The 22,312-nt window shown below is 39.2% G+C and overlaps 1 protein-coding gene across 10 annotated transcripts in view; it reads left to right on the top strand.

Moving 5' to 3' along the window:
- Positions 1-22,312, top strand: part of CCDC158 (coiled-coil domain containing 158) — a 72,431-nt gene that overhangs the window by 34,781 nt on the left and 15,338 nt on the right. For 7 of the 10 annotated variants that reach the window (XM_079769730.1, XM_079769735.1, XM_079769739.1 and 4 more), the window contains 6 exons: positions 1,500-1,652; positions 4,764-4,876; positions 11,270-11,428; positions 13,748-13,840; positions 14,876-14,995; positions 21,944-22,104. In XM_079769730.1, the coding sequence (XP_079625856.1) occupies positions 1,500-1,652; positions 4,764-4,876; positions 11,270-11,428; positions 13,748-13,840; positions 14,876-14,995; positions 21,944-22,104 (799 nt within the window). Of the gene's footprint in view, positions 1-1,499; positions 1,653-4,763; positions 4,877-11,269; positions 11,429-13,747; positions 13,841-14,875; positions 14,996-21,943; positions 22,127-22,312 lie in introns of all 10 variants that reach the window. The other 3 variants (XM_079769732.1, XM_079769736.1, XM_079769731.1) reach the window with 2 other exon arrangements.

The raw sequence follows: 22,312 nt of genomic DNA on the forward strand, positions 1-22,312 counted from the left end.
AATTCAGAATATTTTGGGAGATTGAAATCAACAATACTTAGTGATTGGAGGGGTTGTGTATGGGTTCAGGTTTTAAGTTTGAATTATTGGGAAAACAATGATACCAACAACTGAGAGAGGGAAACTGGAAGGAGGGTCAAGTTTGTGGGCAGGAGGGTGAGATGCAGTCAGTAGGAGACAAGTTCCAGGACATCCACATGGAAATGTCTGGGTAGACAGATCTCACCAAAGAGGTCTTGGCTCTGTCTGTTTCCTATATATGTAAATCTATTGATGATATATAAATATCCTATATAATAAAAAGCTAATATGCAAATAGAACAAACGGCGGAACAATCAGTCTCTATGACATGCACTGACCACCAGGGGGCAAATGCTCAATGCAGGAGCTGCCCCCTGGTGATCAGTGTGCTCCCACAGAGGGAGTGCTGCTTAGCCAGAAGCCAGGCTCACGGCTGGCCAGTGCAGCAGAGGTGACGAGAGCCTCTCCCACCTCCACAGCAGCGCTAAGGATGTCTGACTGACGGCTTAGGCCCTCTCCCAGTGGGGAATGGGCCTAAGCTGTCAGTTGGACATCCTCTGAGGGCTCCCAGACTGCGAGAGGGTGCAGGCCGGGCTGAGGGACCCCTCCCCCCCAGGTGCATGAATTTTGTGCACTGGGCCTCTAGTATAAATATAAATAGGTAGTTTAGTGTATGTGTGTATTCTTGTATTTGAATGACGAATGCATGCCAGGTATTTTGATAGTTACTGGAGATGAAAATTCAGATAAGACACATGATAATTTCAGGTTACTTATTGTGTCATGGAGATCTATCTACCTACAGATGATGGTTAAATCTATTGTAGTGAGTATGATAACCCCCCAAAAAAGGTATAAGGTGAAACAGATGTGAGTCAGTTACACAGGTAGGAGAAAAGCAGTGAATAATAAGTGGGTAGAGGAGGAGGATCCACCAAAGCAATTTTAAAGAGTCAGATACCTGCAATTGTGTGTGTACATACATTTAATGTCTGCAACAAATCACAATATAACTAAATGAAGTCTCTTACAGCTCTAAAATTATGTAATCACTAGAGGCCCAGTGCACGAAATTTGTGCAGTCAAGGGTGGGCATGTCGCTCAGCCCAGCCTGCAGCTTCTCCAAGTCTGGGAGCCCTCAGGGGATGTCCTACTGATGGCTTAGGCTCACTCCAACAGTCAGACATCCTTAGCACTGCTGTGGAGGCGGGAGAGGTTCCTGTCACTGCCGCTGAACTTACCAGCCATGAGCCTGGCTCAGGGCTTCTGGCTGAGCGGCACTCCTCCTGTGGGAGGCAGCTCCTGCATTGAGCGTCTGCACCCCGGTGGTCAGCGCATGTCATAGTGACCAGTTGTTCCACTGTTCAGTCGATTTGTATATTGGCCTTTTATTATATAGGATTAGTTACAAGTAAAATATACTTCATAACAATGGGATAGGAAAAAAGTAACTATTATTGACTATCATGTTCTACAGAGGACTACGAAGTCTTAAAAAGGAATTTTCGAAACAAAAGTGAAGAAATGGAAACTACTACAAATAAGCTGAAAATGCAATTAAAATCTGCACAGTCTGAACTAGAACAAACAAGAAATACATTGAAATCAATGGAAGGATCTGATGGTCATGGTATGCTCTATTCAATTTTTTTTTTAATTCCACTGATCTAGATTTATTAAAAACACAAACCTGGATACATTGCCTGTCATCTCTTCATGTGCCATGTGATGTGAGAGAGATAGCAACAGGTATCAATGATGGGTGCTATAGAGCAGTAGTTTTTACTCGTTTTTTTTGGGAGGGAGGGGAATTTTCATGTGCTTATGTACCTGAATCTTTCCCTGTAGTTATTTCAATAATTTCTAGCAGACTTCCATGCTTATAAATGCCAATTAATTGTTTTTAAGGCTGTGTTGATATAAATACAAGTTACTGGTAATTTTCATTCAACCCCTTATTTTTCATGTGTTCATTATCTATAAACTATATATCTGTGGCTAATTGTCAATTCCTGGGAAGGAGCCCTGGAATTGAACTGCTAGGATGAGGGGTCCTTCTCACCACTTCGACCTGTTCCCTTTTTACCTTACTGCCCATATTAGTTCAGAGAGAGAAGTTTACTGTTTCATATCATTCATATTTTTGGTTTGGCTGTATTAGCTGACAATAAAAATAAATATTTATCTAAGTAAAGTCTACATTCTTCCATTTCTCAATATTTTTAATGGCAAAAGATTTATTTTTGTGCTTGCTTCAGCAGCACATAGGCTAGAATTGGAACGACACAGAGAAGATTAGCATGGCGCCTGCACAAAGACGGCACACACATTTTTGAATTGTTCCATATTTAGTGTGGTTCTCAGAGGCTCAGCTCTTTCTTTGCTGGTTCACATCAAGAAAATGGCGGGGTTTGGAGAGGTCACTCAGGAGGCCCATTTGGGGTCTGTCCCCTCTGCCAAGATAGAGTCCCTGCCTCGGGGCCCTCAGGCATCTCCACAAGGGCCTCTGTCACATTATAATTACTAAATTAACCAGGTAATCTTGAATTTGTATTCAAATGCCTATTTTCATTGATTAAAATTATCTTAAAATATAAAAGATTTATATAAGAAAATTACCTTTGAAAGCCAACCATGGTCCACTTAATCAGACCAGAATTATTTATAGTGGTAAACCAATGATGTCAGACTTTTTATCTATTAGCATATCACTCTACTGTGCCTCTGATAACCCTGTTTTTGACAGGTTAGCTATAGGAACTATATTCATTAGCATTCTTGTTTTTAAAGAATACTTGTTCCTTTTTCTTTTTAATCTCTAAGCTATAACTGGACCTGACTCAAAGCAGTGGCATTTTCAAACCTCTCTCCTCAGTTGACTATAGCGAGCCTGTGTTTGAATTTCCAAGCAAGGAGGAGCTTTATATAAATTTTCAGTGGCCTGCCATATTCTAAGTATTCAGTGCCTATTACCTGTACAAAACATTCTCATTCTGTCACCAGTTTTACTAAATTATCACATATATGCTTATGCTGCCAACTTAACTATTGAAAGAATAGTGAATTCCAAGCACATAACAATAACCATGGGAATAAAAATGAATCGTTTGTGATATCATTGGAATCTTTTATTTTTAAAAAATATATTTTATTGATTTTTTACAGAGAGGAAGGGAGAGGGATAAAGAGTTAGAAACATTGATGAGAGAGAAACATCGATCAGCTGCCTCCTGCACATTCCCTACTGGGTATGTGCCAGCAACCAAGGTACATGCCCTTGACCGGAATCGAACCTGGGACCTTTGAGTCCACAGGCTGATGCTTTATCCACTGAGCTAAACTGGTTAGGGATCACTGGAATCTTTTAACCTTTTGCACTCCTATGTCGAGTGTGACTTGACACGGTTAGCATCGGTAGCAGGAATCGAGAAAAAAGCAAGTGAGTGCAAAGGGTTAAAAGATCACTAACAGTAGATGTCTTATGTGGTATTTGAAATCTGAGTTTCTAGAAAAATTATTTTAGTAAAAATATTATATATATTATTTATTATTTAACTATATATTTTATGTATGTGTTTCCTATATGTGTAAGTGTGCCTCACTAAGCATGGCCATGGGTGAACCTGAGGGTGGGGGGAAGGTGAAGGATCAGAAAAGACAGACAAGGAAATACAGCTGGGGCTGGGTGGATCTCTAGTGCCTGGATAAGGACACAGAGAGACCCAGCCTGCAAACCGAAACTTTATTTTATGGTCAGAGCACACAAAGCAAAACAAGGGAAGAGGTCAACATGTTTACAATGTTCTTGTGAGTTTCACTTTGTTTTGGCAGCACTTGCTGCACCTCCCATAGCCCATTGGCTACCTAGGAAGGAGCTAGGGATGACTATAAGGTTAAGCTTAATTATGCTAGGAGGGCTCTGCCCTCCACGCTGGAACTTGTTTGTGGTCCTGCCACAGGTCAGTCCAAGGCTTGACCCTATAGCCACTCCCTACGTCTACGTATGAATTTGGTCAGTATTATTTATTACCATTGGAGATATGGCAAATTATAATTGTCAATGAAATTAATACCAGTAACAAGGAAATCACAAAATATTATACACACGCGCGCACACACACACACACACACACACACACACACACGAGGCCCAGTGCACAAAATTCATGTACTGGGTGCAGGGAGGGGGGTGATTCTCAGCCCAGCCTGTGCCCGCTCACAGTCCAGGACCCCAGGGGGATCGGGCCTAGGCCAGCAGACATCCCTATTGCAGTCCAGTGCTCTCACAGTCTGGGACCCCTCACTCCTTACCACCCACCTACAGCGGAGGCAGGAAAGGCTCCTGCCACCACCGCTGCGCTCACCAGCCGTCAGCCTGGCTTCTAGCTGAGCAGCGTTCCCCCTGTGGGAGCACACTGACCACCAGTGGGCAGCTCCTGCATTGAGTGTCTGCCCCCTGGTGGTCAGTGCGTGTCATAGCTACTGGTCGTTCCGCTGGTCATTCTGCCATTCATTCAATTTGCATATTAGGGTTTTATTATATAGGATACACACACACACACATATAGTTTAAAACCGAGTAATTGCTGAAAATTGTTATACCTCAATGTTGTGAAACTGTCCAGGTGCCTTGGAGAATCTTACTTGTCACCTTCCCATAGTGTTTAACCTTCTCATTATAGTAGCCTCTCAAAATTGAGAAACTTAAAACTAAGACAGAGTTTCCTTTCTTTTTTCCCAGCTATGAAAGTGGCAATGGGGATGCAAAAGCAAATCACAGCTAAAAGAGGTCAGATAGATGCCCTTCAGAGCAAGATACAATTTTTGGAAGAGGCAATGACAAATGCAAATAAGGTAAGTCCCTGCCCTTGGGATGGGGGAAGCCAACATGTTCACTCATTAATATACTAGAAAACAGAATAAGACAGAGCAGAGACTAAAAAGTACAGTGGAGAAGAGAAAAGAGGTTACTTCTGACTGAGAAAGTGAGGAAAAAGTTCCTGAAGGAACCAGATCTCAAAGGAGCTAGATAAGTGCAGGAAATGGGCAAAAGGACATTCCTGATAGAGACAGGAATGATTATAAACAAAGCACCATTCTGTTGTAATGCAGCATGTGTTCCTAAAATTACTGTGCTATACAAACTGTGCGAGGAAAACCACAGGGCTTATGGAAACAATGGGATGAGAAGCACCACACTGACAAATTTAATCAGTGACACACAAAAAATAGGAACCTAATGAAAATGGTAGCACAGTATTACACATATTCAATAGTAATACATAAATACTACAGCAGCCATGGCCCCTTTCCTTAAAAAAATACCAGAAGTTTCCTTGTAGAAGTGTGCATCAGAGGGTAGCAGCTTATGAGTTACTATGAAGGGGTAGAAGGTAGCTTCTCTATAATACCTGATGTGCTTGGATGTGGCTCATAACACGGGGTAAACGGAGGTAGCTTATAGATAGTTGTTTGAACAGTGCATGTATGCTCTTTGTATATTCCTATGCAGATTTGTTTAGCTGGGTGCAGTTTTCTGCATTGATCTAATATTTCTCATAAATGAAGCTTCACATAAGTAAATGAATGTGAAATTTGTGTTATGCTCAAATGTTTCCTGATAATACCACACTTTGGAACAAATTTACATTTTTAACAGAAGAGTTAGAACTGACTGTAATGGAGGTGAGAATATCAAGAGCATAAGTAGAAAATAATAAGTGCAACTCAAGTAATTGTTTTCCCCCTACCTAAAACAAGCTGTTGAAATACTTTTTCAGAATGAGGCTAAATATTAACAAACTAGAGGCTTACTGCACAAATTTGTGCATGGGTGGGGTCTGGCCGGCCTGGCCCCAATCAGGGCAGATTGGGGCCAGGCCTGTCAGGAGGAGGAGACAGCAGGAAGTTGGCCATCCGCCCCGCCCCAATTGGGCCTGATCAGGGCTGGGCTGGCTCGGGGGGGGTGGGGGGAGAGGGGAGGGCCGCAGGAGGTTGGCCGGCTGGCCCCATCCCCTGATCGTGCCAGTTTGCTGGCCACAGTGGGCATCATAGCGACTGGTCATTCCAGTCATTACGGCGTTCTGGTTGCTGGTTTTATATATATATATATATATATATATATATATATATATATATATATATATATATATATATATATATATACATACATATATATATATATATATAATATATATATATATATATATATGTAAACATTTCTTTGTTCTTTACCACTTTTTCTCCCCCCTTTTTTTCATCTCACATTTTTTCTTTCTTCATCCATTACTTGCCTATTTGAAACCTGAAGCAGTGCTATGCTCATCCTCCCTGAGGGTACTTAGGGCATTTAGAGCTACTGCCAGAGATGCCTGCCCCGGCTAAAGGAAAGCATTCATCAAAAGTCCCTTCAGAAGGAAAGGAGGCAGCATGTAAAATAAATTCCCCTTTCTTTTTGAAACCTTTTCTGCTTGACTAATCAGAAAAGGAATAATTATTTGCATTTAAAATGTGTATTATAGTGGTGGTATGGTCTGTCTTATTTACATTAAACATTTTCTCTATGAAAAACATATTTAAAGAAATATAGACTCAGTAAGTTGAGGTCTGTGTTTTAACTTGGCTACTATGCATTTCTTTTTGTCTACCTATTCCATGATGGTTTTTAAAGGAATGAACTAATTTTAATGAAATTTTGTTGAATACCAGAGTATACACTGAGTGGCCAGATTATTATGATCTCTGAACGCATAATAATCTGGCCACTCAGTGTGTGTGTGTGTTTGTGTGTAGTTATATATATATTAGAGGGCCTGGTACATGAATTCATGCATGGGTGGGGTCCGGCCAGCCTGGCCAGGGGGAGGGGACATGGGCGGTTGGCCAGCCTGCCTGCTGGTTGAACTCCTGGTCGAGGGGACAATTTGCATATTAGCCTTTTATTATATAAGATATACACTGAGCGGCCAGATTATTATGTGTTCAGAAATCATAATAATCTGTCCACTCAGTGTATAAGTATATCAGTAAGCGATATATGTATATCAGTAAGCTCATTCTCATCACTGGATTTGAGGGCAGGAACTGTGTGTCCCATTTCTTTTTATGTTGGAGGGCCTTGTGAAATGAATAGTCAACCTTGAAGCAAAATAGAAACACATAGCTTTCAAATAAATGCATCTTCTTTAAATCTCTTCTGCATTTTAAACAAGTTTCAATAAAATTTGGTATATGGTTACTCAATCTCAAATCACTATATACTTTCTTTTTATGACAACATAATAATTACATATTTTGTGAGTTGTATCAAGGATTTATTAAGCCTAGAAAAAATAATAATACCAGTAGTGATAAAAATGAGATAGTACATGGTAACATAATTCTAGCAGTTCCCAACTCTAAATTAGAAATAATTAAGTGATATATAAATTCAACTGTATTTCAGATCTTTATGTAATCCTATATAATAAAACCCTAATATGCAAATCGACTGAAGGGCAGAATGACCGGTTGCTATGATGCTCACTGACCACCAGGGGGCAGACGCTCAATGCAGGAGCTGCCCCCAGGTGGCCAGTGTGCTCCCACAGGGGGAGCACTGCTCATCCAGAAGTAAGGCGAGTGCAGCTGTGGTGGCGGGAGCCTCTGCCGCCTTCGCTGCAGGCGGGCGGTAAGGAGTGAGGGGTCCCAAACTGCGAGAGCCCCAGACTGTGAGAGGGATGTCTGACTGCTGGCTTAGACCTACTCTTCCCAGTGATCGAGAGGTGGACATCCCCCGAGGGGTCCCGGACTGCGAGAGGGCACAGGCTAGGCTGAGGGACCACCCCCCCCCAAAGTGCATGAATTTCATGCATCAGGCCTCTAGTAGTTTTATATTTTCTTTTTTTATATATATTAAGACATTTAATTTATTTATTTTAAATTTAAATTCTTTGTTTAAAGTATTACATATGTCTCCTTTTTCCCCATTAACCTTTCCCCAGCCACTCCCACCCCCCAGCATATGCCCTCACCCTCCTACTGTCGGTGTCCATTGATTAGGCTTATATGCATGCAGTCCTTTGGTTGATATCTTACCTCCCCCCCCACCCTCCCCTATCTTCCCTCTGAGGTTTGACAGTCTGTTTGATGCTTCTGTGTCTCTAAATCTATTTCTGTTCACTACACTATATTCCACAAATGAGTGAGATCATGTGATATTAATCTTTCTCCAAATGGCTTATTTCGCTTAGCGTAATGCTCTCCATGTCCATCCATGCTATTGCAAATGGTAAGAGTTCTTTCTTTTTTACAGCAGCATAGTATTCCATTGTGTAGATGTACCACAGATTTTTAATTCACTCATCTGCTGATGGGCACTTAGGCTGTTTCCAAATCTTAGCTATTGTAAATTGTGCTGCTATGAACACAGGGGTGCATGTATCCTTTCTGATTGGTGTTTCTGATTTCTTGGGATATATTCCTAGAAGTGGGATTACTGGGTCAAATGGGAGTTCCATTTTTAATTTTTTGAGGAAACTCCATACTGTTTTCCACAGTGGCTGCACCAGTCTGCATTCCCACCAGCAGTCCACAAGGGTTCCTTTTTCTCTGCATCCTCACCAGCACTTGTTCTTTGTTGATTGGTTGATGATAGCCATTCTGACAGGTGTGAAATGGTACCTCATTGTCGTTTTGATTTGCATCTCTCAAATGATTAGTGACTTAGAGCATGTTTTCATTATGTCTCTCGGCCTTCTGTATGTCCTCTTTCGAAAAGTGTCTATTTAGGTCTTTGCCCATTTTTTGATTGGATTTTTTATCTTCCTTTTGTTAAGCTGTATGAGTTCCCTATGAATTTTGGAGATTAAACCCTTATCAGAGATAACATTGGCAAATATGTTCTTCCATGCAGTGGGCTTTCTTGTTGTTTTGTTGATGGTTTCTTTTGCTGTGCAGAAGCTTTTTATTTTGATGTAGTCCCATTTATTTACTTTCTCTTTAGCTTCCATTGCCCTAGGAGCTGTATTGGTGAAGATACTGCTTCAGCATATGTCTGAGATTTTGCTGCCTGTGGATTCCTCTAAGATTTTTATGGTTTCCTGTCATATGTTTAAGTCCTTTATCCATTTTGAGTTTATTTTTGTGTATGGTGTAAGTTGGTGGTCTAGTTTCATTTTTTTACATGTATCTGTCCAATTTTCCCAACACCATTTATTGAAGAGACTGTCTTGACTCCATTGTATGTTCTTGCCTCCTTTGTCAAATATTAATTGAGCATAGTGGTTTGGGTCGATTTCTGGGTTCTCTATTCTATTCCATTGGTCTATATGTCTGTTCTTGTGCCAGTACCAGGCTGTTTTAAGAACAGTGGCTTTGTAATACAGCTTGATATCTGGTATTGAGATCCCTCCTACTTTGTTCTTCTTTCTCAGGATTGCTGAAGCTATTTGGGGTCTTTTTTCATTCCAGATGAATTTTTGGAGAGTTCTTTCAAGGTCTGTGAAATATGCCGTTAGTATTTTAATGTGGGTTGCATTGAATCTGTATATTGCTTTGGGTAGTATAGACATTTTAATGATGTCGATTCTACCAATCCATGAACACGGTATATTCTTCCATTTGTTTATGTCTTCCTCTATCTCTTTTTCCAATGTCCTGTAGTTTTCTGAGTACAGGTCTTTTACCTCCTTAGTTAAGTTTATTCCTAGGTATCTTAATTTTTTTGTTGCAATGGTAAATGGGATTGTTTTTTTAGTTTCTCTTTCTGGGGGTTCATTATTGGTGTATAAAAAAGCCATAGATTTCTGGTTGTTAATTTTGTATCCTGCTACATTGACAAATTCATTTATTAAGTCTAGTAGTTTTTTGATGGAGTCTTTAGAGTTTACTATGTACAATATCATGTCATCTGCGAATAATGACAATTTTACTTCTTCTTTTCCAATTTGGATGCCTTTTATTTCTTATTCTTGTCTGATCGCTGTGGCTAGCACTTCCAGTACTATGTCGTACAGGAGCGGTGAGAGTGGGCATCCCTGTCTTGTTCCTGCTCTTAGGGGAAATGGCTTTAGTTTTTCCCATTGACTATGATGTTGGCTATAGGTTTGTCAAATAGGGCTTTTATTATGTTGAGGAATGATCCCTCTATTCCCACTTTGCTGAGAGTTTTTATCTAGAAAGGGTGTTGGACTTTGTCAAATGCTTTTTCTGCATTAATTGATATGATTATGTGATTTTTGTCTCTCAATTTGTTTATGTGATGTATAATGTTTATTGATTTGCAGATATTGTACCAGCCTTGCATCCCCAGAATAAATCCCACTTGGTCATGGTGTATGATCTATCTAATGTAATTCTGGATCCCATTTGCTAGAATTTTGTTGAGCATTTTAGCATCTATGTTTGTCAGGGATATTGGCCTGTAATTCTTTCTTTGTAGTGTCTTTATCTGGTTTGGGGATTAGGGTAATACTGACTTCATAGAATGAGCTTGGAAATGTGCCTTCCTCTTGAATTTTTTGGAATAGTCTGAGGATAGGTTTTAGTTCTTCTTTGAATGTTTGGTAAAACTCCCCTGTGAAGCCATGGGGACCAGGGCTTTTGTTTGCTAGAATTTTTTTTTTTATTACTGCTTCAATTTTATCAGTAGTTATTAGTCTATTTAGGTTTTTGGATTTTTCCTGATTGAGTTTTGGAAGATTGTGGTTTTCTAGGAATGTGTCCATTTCGTCTAGGTTGTCCAATTTGTTGGAGTAGAGTTATTCGTAGTATTTTTTTTTACAATCCTTTGTATGCCTGTGGGGTCAGTTGTTACTTCACCTCTTTCATTTCTGATTTTGTTTATTTGGGTCCTCTCTCTTTGTTTCTTTGTGAGCCTGGCTAGAGTTTCATCAATCTTGTTTATCCTTTCAAAGAACCAGCTCTTGGTTTTATTGATCTTTTATATATATTTTTTGTCTCTATGTTGTTTATTTCTGTTCTGATTCCTATTATTTCCTTCCTTCTGCTTACTCTGGGCTTTTCTTGTTGCTCTCTTTCTAATTCTTTAAGTTGTAGGGTAGATAATTTATTGCCATTATTTTCTTGTTTTTTGAGATAGTCCTGTAGAGCTATGAACTTCCCTCTCAGGACTGCTTTCACTGTGTCCCATAGATTTTGGATTGTTGTGTTTTCATTGTCAGTTGTGTTTCTAGTTTTATATTTTCATCACATCTCAGCATCTACATCAGTATGTTATTGCTGATATTTTTCTCCTCTTAATTATAGGAAAAACATTTTCTAAAAGAAGAAAAGAATAAATTAAGCCAGGAATTGAGTACTGTTGCAACAGAGAAAAACAAGATGGCTGGAGAACTAGAAGTCCTGAGGTCTCAGGAACGTCGTTTAAAAGAAAAGGTTGCAAATATGGAAGTTGCTCTTGATAAGGTAGTTATTTACTAAATATATAAAGTCATCATCTACTAAGTAGCTATTAACTAAGTAGAATTGTTCTGAATGAACACTCCATGTTGATAGGAACCAAATCTGTATTATAGCTCAATCACCTAGCAAACTGAAAAAAAAGAACATCCTATAGAGAAGACTCTTCTGAGGTTTAAGAATACAGTAATATACAGTTATAGAGGGACTCAGCCTCCCCATCCAGAGACACATTTGTTGTGGGGCAGTGAATCAGCCACAAGTAACAACATTTCACAGACTAGTTAAATTGGCATTCTTCAAGAGCAAGGCACCTGGCTTCGAATTCAACATGGTGGAGAAGTCAGATCCTGAGCTCACCTCCTCTCACTGACACCAAAACTACAACTATGTATGGAACAGCTATCTCTGAGATAACCTGAAAACTGGCAGAACAGATTTTCTATAATTATGGATATAAAGAAAAAGCCACATTGAAATGGGGAAGAGGGGTAAGACTAAGTTTAGTCAGGACCTACCCTAACCCCCATTCCCCATGCAGTGACTCACAAGTGGGAGGGATATCACAACTGCAGAGGTCATCCCCAAAGAGTGAGGGGGTCTGAGTAGCCTGGGGGACCTGCACCACAAAGAGGAGTCGCTATAACATCTGGCTTTGAAAACTGTCAGGGCTTACGTCTGGGAGAGACAAAGGGCTAGAGGAAACCCAGATTGTGCTCTTTCTGAGTCCCGGGACAGAGGTAACAGTTAGAAAAGCACCTAGGTCATACATGAAGGTGATACATTGACTAATTTGAGGGTGTGTGCTGAAGGGACAGGGATCTGTTGGATCTCCTGAGTCAGAGGTGGGAGATGTGGGTGGGGGATGAAGGGAAAGCAAAGGTGAGAGACATAAGTAAAGTTAGAGTGTCGAAAAAATTAAAGGGAAGATATCCTGCAACTTCTAGGAAATCTCCACCAATGGAGCAAAGAAAAAAAAAAAGACCTCTATTTTTCTGTGAGCACCAAACCAAACTGGGTTGGGGTCTCAAACAATTCGCTCATATGATTGCAAAGACAGACAGAAACTCCTGGATTGGAGAGCACTCCCCTGAAGGCTCCCAGATTGGAGAGGGTGCAGGTCGGGCTGAGGGACCCCCCCCCCCCCCCCATGCACGAATCTTTGTGCACTGGGCCCCTAGTATCACAATAACTTTGTACAGTGACCGATGGATAGTGTACTTTTTGTGGTGATCACTTGGTAAGGAGTATAAATGTATAATCTCACTATGTTGTACACCTGAAACTAATATAATATCGTATGTCAACTATACTTTAATTAAAAGAGCTTTACATTTCAGGAAAAAAAGAATACAGTTATAATGTGTACTTTTTACAAAATTATCTTTTTCAAGCTAGCACAATCATAGAAGTAAGGTATAAGATGTAAGATGCTCCTGGTGTCCTTAGTGAACTGAATAAATAAAATGTCTCCAATCTAACCACCAAAAAATGACTTGAACACTAGGTAGAAAACAGTCAGTTAATATAATATCCATAAAATGAGAAAGTAATGCTAATATCTGGTACTTTGTGGGTTCCAGAAGATGGAAGTAGAAAACTCAGTGTAAATAAGAGGATCTATGACACTATTAATAATTTTCCTGTCACCTGAGAACACTGGAAGGCTAAAAATTTTCCCAAACTAGTCCTTGATTCTTAATAAATCAGAGCTTTCATGGTTAGATAAAATGATGTGTGATCTTTTTATCTATGCCAACTTTGATCTTAAAACATGATCTGTTGATTCAATTAATTTCAGTTGTGGTTATTTTATTTGAATTGTTTTTACATTGTTAGAGTCATTTGCTCATTTTATTCTTAGTGCATTCATTTTTTGGAGTGCCCTCCACATACTAAATGCTATGTAAGTGCTGGGGATACAGAGGAGAAAGACATGGCCTCCAGTTCTCTGTTAACTGGATTATACAGATAAAAAGATAAATACAGTGTGCTAAGAGTGGGGACATTTCCTTGAAGAGATGGCAGCTCTGCATTTATAGGTTAACTAGAGGCCTGGTACATGGATTTGTGCACATTGAAAAGAATTTAATTAGAAGAAATATTTTAGAGGCTGGGGAGGGACCACAGGAGGGCTCCAGGGCATGTCCGGCCTGTCTCACCCAGTCCCAATCGGAGTGTCTGCCCTCTGGTGGTCAGTGTGCATCATAACGGCTGGTCACATGGTTGAACAAACAGTCAGACACTTAGCATATTAGACCTTTATTATATAGGATAACATAAAATTGCATGGAGGATAAACTGTATGTGATTGCTTGATTGTAGGCATCTTTGCAGTTTGCAGAATGTCAAGATATAATACAACGTCAGGAACAAGAATCTGTGCGTCTGAAACTTCAACACACTCTCGATGTAAAAGTAAGGTCTTTTTTTTCATCATAGATAGTAGGGTAAGCAAAATAATGCCTTTGTTTGATATACTTATATTTTATTTATTACCTTAGATACATTATAGGACTGGCCCTACAATCCAGGATGTAAATGACATAATATGCAGAGAATTTTGAATTGAGAAAAATTTCATGTAAAAATATATCTCTAGTTATGACATTTTTAATTATTAGATTTTAGATTTATGTAGACTAGATGAATGGAAATGTTTTCTTCACTATTTGATGTTTTCTCTGGGGAAAAGAAAGATGAAATATTTAGTGGGATTAATGTTAACATTTATGTGTACTTTCAACATTATCTGATACTAGCAATTATAAAACCTGTACATACCTTGTTACATGCTGTACCTCCCCTTTTCATATATAGTAACAAATTGAAGCATCATGCTTGATGGTAAGCTCATAATAAAAGTGGCTGCCTTGGCGATACCTGAGGGAGAGTTTGCATACCGAAGAGTCAAGCAAGTGCAAAGGCCCAGAGTGCAAGTGTGTTTGGCCTGTTTGGAGAATAGCAAAAATGATGTAATTGTCATGCCTAGGACATTGCTCTTTAAAAACAGTACATTTTCCACTGACATATCTGTCTATTTTCTAAGTATATTTTAAAGTTGCAGACTTACTTTAAAGTCTCAGTAGTGGATACTTTCACAGCTAGAACACTCCTGCTGTAGAGGATCTTTCTCAGTATTATGCCAACACTAGTGTGGAGTCTTTGGCAAAATTTGGGAACCAATGTAGTGGCATAACATGCTAGGTGTGTCTTCATATCTGGAAAGCTTTTATCAATCAGAAATGTGAAGGCATCTTCCTAAGCACATGCTTAATCTTCGAAGGGTAACTTAGACACCCAGAATCATCATGCTTAATACAGTACTTTGGTTTATAACTTTGTAGAAGTTCAACATGTAAGACTGAAATTGTGTTTGAAAAAATACATTTTGATTTCACAATTCAAATTGTAGTTGACAGTTATTTTGTTCACATCTGTGTTTTTCCCCAGGAACTTCAGGGCCCTGGGTACACCTCAAATCCTTCTGTGAAACCACGTCTTCTGCAGTCCTCTGCCCGTTCTCACTCTAATATGCCGTCTTCTCAGTCTACGGCCAGCTTCCTGTCTCATGTAAGGACTGGTCCTACAATCCATGATGCAAATGACATAATATATAGAGAATTTTAAATTGAGAGAATTTCATGTAAAACTGTATCTATAGTTATGGTATTTTTAATTACTAGATTTTAGATTTATGTAGACTAGAGGAATGAAAATGTTTTCTTCACTATTTGATGCTTTCTCTGGGAAAAATAAATATGAAATAGTCAGAGGGATTCATTTTAACAATAATTGTTAAAGTAAGTTATTTAATAGCCTTTTGTTCAATCACAGGGATTTCCAGATTACAAAGCAAATTTTGAGATAGCTAAAATAAGCATCACTTCAAATGCCAAAGGCAAATTACTGGCATATTTAATACTCTACCAAGATGAAAATTATTCATAAACTACATGTGAACTTATAATCATAAAATATTAAGAACTTTGGAAATAGTTTAGTATAACCTTTTGTACTTTTAAAGCTCAGGGGGAAAATATGTGCAGTAAAATTTAGGAATATTCCTTTTTAAAAATATATATTTATGGAGCCACTAGTTCCCTGCAACCTGTATTCAGCTCCACCTCTAACAAAATGAGACTTATTCCATAAGTACACATGAAAATCAATTTCATTAATTAACAGTCTTATTGTATGTACTAGAGGCCCGGTGCACGGAAATTCGTGCACTGGGAGGTGGGGTCCCTCAGCCTGCCCTGCCCCCTCTCACAGTCCAGGAGCCCTCAGGGGATGTCCTACTGACGGTTTAGGCCCGCTCCCGCAGTCTGGCCTCCCTCTGCAGGAGGCGACCGGGCTGATCAGGGGAAGGCACCACCCCCATCACACAGCTGCTGCTGCCACTGCCGGCCGTGGTGGCTGCGAGGCCTGAGCCCTGGGCCTTGCAGCCGCTGGGGCTCAAGGCTGCTGTGAGCCCCAGGCCTCACAACTGCTGTGGCTTTGTCCAGAAGACGTCCGCCCTAATAAGCATAATACCCTATTATTAGTATAGATAACAACAATATCACCAGTGACCTACCAGTTATTCTACCTGAGCCATTTAAATGAGTATATATTCTGTGAAATGACTAAAAGTTGAAGTGGACTCTTCTCACACACTTAAGATGTGTGTACTGAAAAATAAGCAATCACACAGCAAATAATAGAACAGTCCATCAAACAATTGAATAATAATTTATTATTATTTTTTGGGGGGAGAGATAGAAATATTGCTGTGAAAGAGAAACATCAATTGGCTACCTATGGGAATCACATTAGCAACCTTTTAGTGCATGGGACGATACCCAACCAACTGAGCCACACTGGCCAGAGCTAGAATAATCCTATATAATAAAGAGGGAATATGCTAATTGACTTGCACACCATCTCAAAGATGGATGCGCCCACAGCAGAGGCAGGGTTCCCATAACACAAGATGGCTGCACCCACAGTGGAGGGAGGGGTTCCTGTAACCAGTGATCAGCAGGTACCTGAGGCTGCATGGCACCGGGCCAGGGCAGGGGACCTGAGGCTGTGCCCCCCACCCAGCGGGGCTTGACGGGGGACCTCAAGGCATGCCCCCTGCCCTCGTGCCGGGCCGGGGGACCTCAGGCTGCGCCCTTTTCCCCGGGCTGGGGGACCTGAGGCTGTGCCCCTCCCTCCCCACCCCCACCCCCCGCGCTAGCCCAGGGGACCTCAGACCACGCCCCCTGCCTGGCAGGGCTTGACAGGGGACTTCAGGCCATGCCCCACGCCCCGGTTCTGGGCCAGGGGACCTGAGGCTGCACCCCCTGTCTGGCGCAGCTTGATGGGGGTGGGGCCAGCCGGGTCTGGATCTCACCCAATGGGGGTGGGGCTGGCCAGGTCTGGGTCTCACGCAATTGCGGGAACTGGACTCTGGGTCCCGCAGTGTGCCCCGGACTCTGACAGGAGGAAGATTTTCATATATATTTTACTAATTTTCTTTCATCTCTGATACTTCTATTATAGAGAAAGGGCAAATAGCAATATTAAAATATTTTCTCTAATTAATTCCCCTTTAATGTGCATGAATTTCGTGCACTGGGCCACTAGTAATATTAATATTAGAGGTTAAGCATGTTCTTCTCTCTGAAGACTAAACTTGGAGATGGGCAAAGGAAGGGCAGGAGACTGCTGCTTTTTGTTTTAGGTGATTCTTATAAAAGCCTTTTACCTTTAAAACTATGTACATGTTATACTAATAAAAATTTATTTAGACCCTTCTCTCCAAAAAAACCACACAAATCAAACAACAACAAAGAATATCTGACCAGGAGTCATTGGGACCTTGGAAAGCTGGTTAAATATGTTGTGCCTTGCTCTTTTCATCTCTAATGAGGAGTCTGGACTAGATCTCTAGGGTCATCTAGAAAGATTAGCTCTGAAGTTCCATGACTTTTCATTACCCTAAACCAATATTGTAGATTTTGCCCAGCCATTTAATATATAGACTCTACTTGATTGTAAAGAATCTCATCTATCACTGAAAAAGTACCAGTCATATATCTATTAAAGTAAACTTTTAAATAAGAGTTCTAACAGCAAAAATAAACTATATTTTCTAAATGGACTGTCAAGCATTCTATATACAATTAATTCCTTCTCTTAAGAAATATAGTATATAATTTTACAAAATAAAAGTAACATACATTCTTTGTTTTGCTCATTAATGTGTCTGCCTCAAGCACCTAGAACAGTATCTGGGCACATAATAGGTGTTCAGTACATACATTGTTCACATCTGGATCAGCTGCTTTCTACGCTTGCTGCACGGTGGGCTTTTTGGATTTTCTTCTACCAAAATCCAGGGAATTCCTTTTACCTTTTTTTTTCTGGTGTTCCCCGTCCCCACCTTTTTAGGTTTAATTACCTTCTTGGTTTATTTATATCTTTGTTTTCATTGAGTATACAATGCAGTGGCTTCCTCTGAAAGGGTTATTTCATTCTCTATATTTTAAAACTTTGTATGTCTGAGAAATACCTTTATTTTTCATTTATATTTGATGTCAAAATTTTGTTGCTGTTGTGCCACTTTTATTCCAGAGCCTTTATCCCTAGGATTCATTTCCGATTGTTTATAGTGGGGAAGGGGTCCGTTTTATCTTCATTGTGTTGGGTCCTTAGCAGATTCTTGTTTTCTTTTGCTCTCAGATATCTTCTTGTATCATTTCTCTGATCATTTTCTTCCTTCATTTTCTCAGTTATTTCTTTCTGGAGTTTCTATTAGTCACCTATTGGAACTCTTACATTGATTCTCCAATCTTCTTTAATTTTGACTCCATTTTCCATCTCCTCATCTTTTATTCTCATCTTTTGGGAAATTTCTTTAACTCTATTCCAAACAACTATTGAAATTTTTTCTGATTTTTATATATTCTTTTAATTTCCAGGAGCCCTTTTTGTTCTTTAAATCTCTTTATATAGTTTTATGATATTTTCTCGTTTCTGTTTAAGAATATTAACTTCAGTTTTTCAGTAATTTCTCTGTTGCCTGAATTAGTCATGTTTCTTCAAATTTATTTTTTTCTGTTTGTTTTGATGTCTGCCTTTCATGTTAGAGACTTTTCTTCGATTTTTGGAGACCACTGGCTGTCCTTTCCTATTTAAGATGAAGGCCCTAAAAGCTTATTAAAATAGCTCTTTGAAAGTTGATAGGATTTGTCAACTAGTAGATGGTTAGGTATTCCTTTTTTATTGAGGGGCCCCAAAATTATCTATAGGTATGTTTTTGTTTTTGTTTTTCTTGGTCTTGTCAATTCCCCAATCCATCTGCCAGCATTCTGAGAAGTGAGCGGGACAGGGAGTATGGGCTGTCTGTCTATTATGCAACCTTACTTAATGCTCATATTTTCAGTTTGCAGCCTTGTTCCTGCTATGCCAGATATCCCTTTGAAGCTTCAAGTCCTTTAGTCAACCTCACCCAGAGATTAAGCCTCTGAATTCACTTAGGGGAAACGAATGAGTAATTACCTAATTATATGGGGAGGTCATTTGGGATTCTAACAGCTTCTCCCATAGACTTTTACCCAATCCTTCTATTTTGCTACTCTCTCTTACCTTGGTCTTCAGGAACACAAGACCTCTACTTTCTGAGCCTTTCTAGAATACTTCCAATCAGAGCAGGTTGCTTCTTGTTGGCTACTTCTGTGCTGGTACTTTAAATTTTAGCTTTATTTGTTCCGATAAATCAGTTATGAAATGATCCACTTGCTTTCCATCCCCCAACTTTTGTTATCATTACTCATCTAATATTACCTCTCCTTTTCCTCTTTATCCTTGTTAATCCCTTTAGTGTCTTTTAGTGGGCTTTAGATAGAGCAGAAATAAATGCCAAGTTTATCTTTAGAAGTAGAATCTTACTGTTTGCATTGCTCTGCATTGTCCCTTCATTTATCTTATGTCCTTTTAGTCTTCTTGTTCCATGATTCTAATAGTAGCTGAGATTGACTGAACACCAGCCACTGTGCAAAGTACTTTCTGTAGATTATCTAATTTATTCCTCAGAACTACCCACAAGAGTGAGTGCTGATTATTCTACCTATTTTACAGATGAAGAAACTTGGCTGTTGGAGAAGCCAGGTGACTTACAGAGTTCACACACCGAAAACACAGTTGTGCCAAGATTTAACCAAGACAGCCTGAGCCTAGAGCCTGTGTTCTTAATTTCTGCTTCTCTATACTACCCCACCGAATGCTGTTTATTAAAAAAATAATTTAAATAAATGATGGTATAGATACTGTATCTAAAATACTGTATTGCATTAGGTTTTTGTGAAGGAAGATTATGCCATTTTAGAGCCTCAAAGGCTTCTAAAATTATCCAGTTGATTCTCCCTGTGCTATAGGTGAGAAAATGGGAGAACCAGAAAATGTATATTATGTGATTTGGTCTAACCTCAAACACCTGCATATGTTTGTATGTGTTATAGTGTATATATGTACATACAAATACACATGTGATTGGTAGGTTGACATCAAAGTATTTCATATTAACATTTAGATAAAAGCAATTTTAGCATATAAAAAGAGACTATTTCCAGGATAGTATAATTTTATTTCTATATCAGATTCTATACACATACACTATAATTTGTACTAGGTGGGCTTGATCTTTGTCACTGAAGTACCCATGATGTGGGCAAGATTTTTAGTAACACTTTATAACTTTTGTTTCGTACTCACTCATTCCTAATATATAGTATAAATAATATATATATACATTCTAAAAATATATTTATATTTCATTTTTATTACAGTCTTCTAACAGGAATACAAGCATAAGAGATGGATTTGGGTCAGACATTCTCAAAATAGAATAATCTAATTCAAACTGAATGAGATCAAGCTTTTATTTTTAGCTTTTACATTTATCTTCTATCTTTGGAGAATGGAGATAAGACCAGTTGAGAAGCAAACAATCTCCCTAGACGTTTCTTATTTCACATCATAACCATAAACTTGCTTGTAATGACTCAAGGCCATTAAAGAAAACAGCATTTGGAGGAGATGAAGATGTATTAAAGATCTAATTTTAGGAATTATTTTGGAACAAAGTCTAACATACAATGTAACAGAAAACTAATCAAAACACAAAATAAACCTTAAGTTTAACAACAACAGTATAAGCTTATATTCTTACTTTGAAACCTAAAGCTTGTAGAAGTTTTAGCCTGAAAATGTATGGCCTCTAGAAATAGCCTCAATGTGTATTCTAAGGGTCAGAGGACTGGGGTGGGAAGGAACAGGAGTCTTGGATGGTCTCCAGTAGTTTCAGGAAGAGCTTATGCTTAGTTATTTCTTTACCAGCCTGACTGGAGTCATATTTAAAGAATGTTTTAGAACTGTCCATTTCCTAACTATTTTCTAATTTTAAAAAGTATATTTTGCTTGTATTAGAAATCAAAATATGCCCCATGTAGATTAAATAGTAAAGTATTAAAAATGAATCAATAAAAGAATTGCAAGATACACAAACATTAAAAGGGGAGATTCACAATTTTGACTAAATAAAGCTTAAATCACAAAACCACAATAAACAAAATTAGAAAGGAATCACAACCTAGAAAAATATTTCCAATAAATAAAGAGTTCCTATCACCCTGGCTGGATGGCTTGATTGGTTTGGAGCATCGTCCCATACACCAGGAAGTTTGCAGATTCGACTTTTGATCAGGGCATATAACTAGGTTTCAGGTTTAATCCCTGTCAGGGAGCATACAGGAGGCAACCAATTCAATCTCAATCTCTCTCTCTCTCTCTCTCTCTCTCTCTCTCTCTCTCTCTCTCTCTCTCTCTCTCTCTCTCTGTCTTTTCTTTTCCTCTATCTCTAAAATAAATTTTAAAAACTTAGTTCAACCCTAAAAACAGTATTGAAATTATTTTGCCTGAATGTTGCTAATATTTAATGACATTGTCTGATGTTCATACTACACTGTTTAAATTAAAAAATAAAAAAGGTTTTGACCTAGTTGGTTTGGCTCAGTGGATAGAGCATCAGCCTACAGACTGAAGGGTCCCTGGTTCAATTCCAGTCAAGGGCATATGCCCGGGGTTGCGGGCTTGTTCCCCAGTAGGGGGCGTGCTGGAGGCAGCCAATCAATGATTCTCTCTCTTTGATGTTTCTATCTCTCTCCTCTTTGAAATCAATAAAAATATATTTTAAAAAATAAAATAAAAAGGTTTAAAAGTGTATAATTGGCTCCTATGCATATATTCTAATTTATAAATATGTGTGCATATATGTATAAATAAGTATACACACATTTTTAAGTTGGATATGGCCCTATGTTGATGATTGATTATTTCTGACTATCAAGATTACTGATGATTTTTGTTTTCCTCTTCTCCATAATTTCTATTTACCAGTTGAATTAATTTTATAATAAGAAATAACAGCATACAAATCTGGAAAAAAAAAACAAAACCCAGAGTGTCTTTGTTGTGTACATTGCTTTATTGCAGCACTCTATGAAACCTAACGCCCTGAAGGAGGACCCCACCAGGGACCTGAAACAGCTTCTACAGGAGCTGAGAAGTGTGATCAACGAGGAGCCCGCTGTGCCTGTGGGCAAGGCCGAGGAGGACGGGAGAGTGCCATCCCTGGGAGTCGCGTTTGGGTCTGTGTAAGACCGAGTGTGCTTCAGGGTGGGGAAGCTCCTTTCCCAGTGGTTTGCCATCAAGTTGTCTGTACTATTCTCTAGGACAGTGATTTTCGACCTGTGTGCCACAAGAATTTTTAAAATGTGCAATCGGACTATTTAGTCAGGGGCACTGACCTCTTTTCCCTTAGTTTGTCAAATAGAAAAATGACAACAGCCAACAGCAATAGCC

This window comes from Cnephaeus nilssonii (assembly GCF_951640355.1).
Source record: "Cnephaeus nilssonii genome assembly, chromosome: 1".
Classification (NCBI taxonomy): domain Eukaryota; kingdom Metazoa; phylum Chordata; class Mammalia; order Chiroptera; family Vespertilionidae; genus Cnephaeus; species Cnephaeus nilssonii.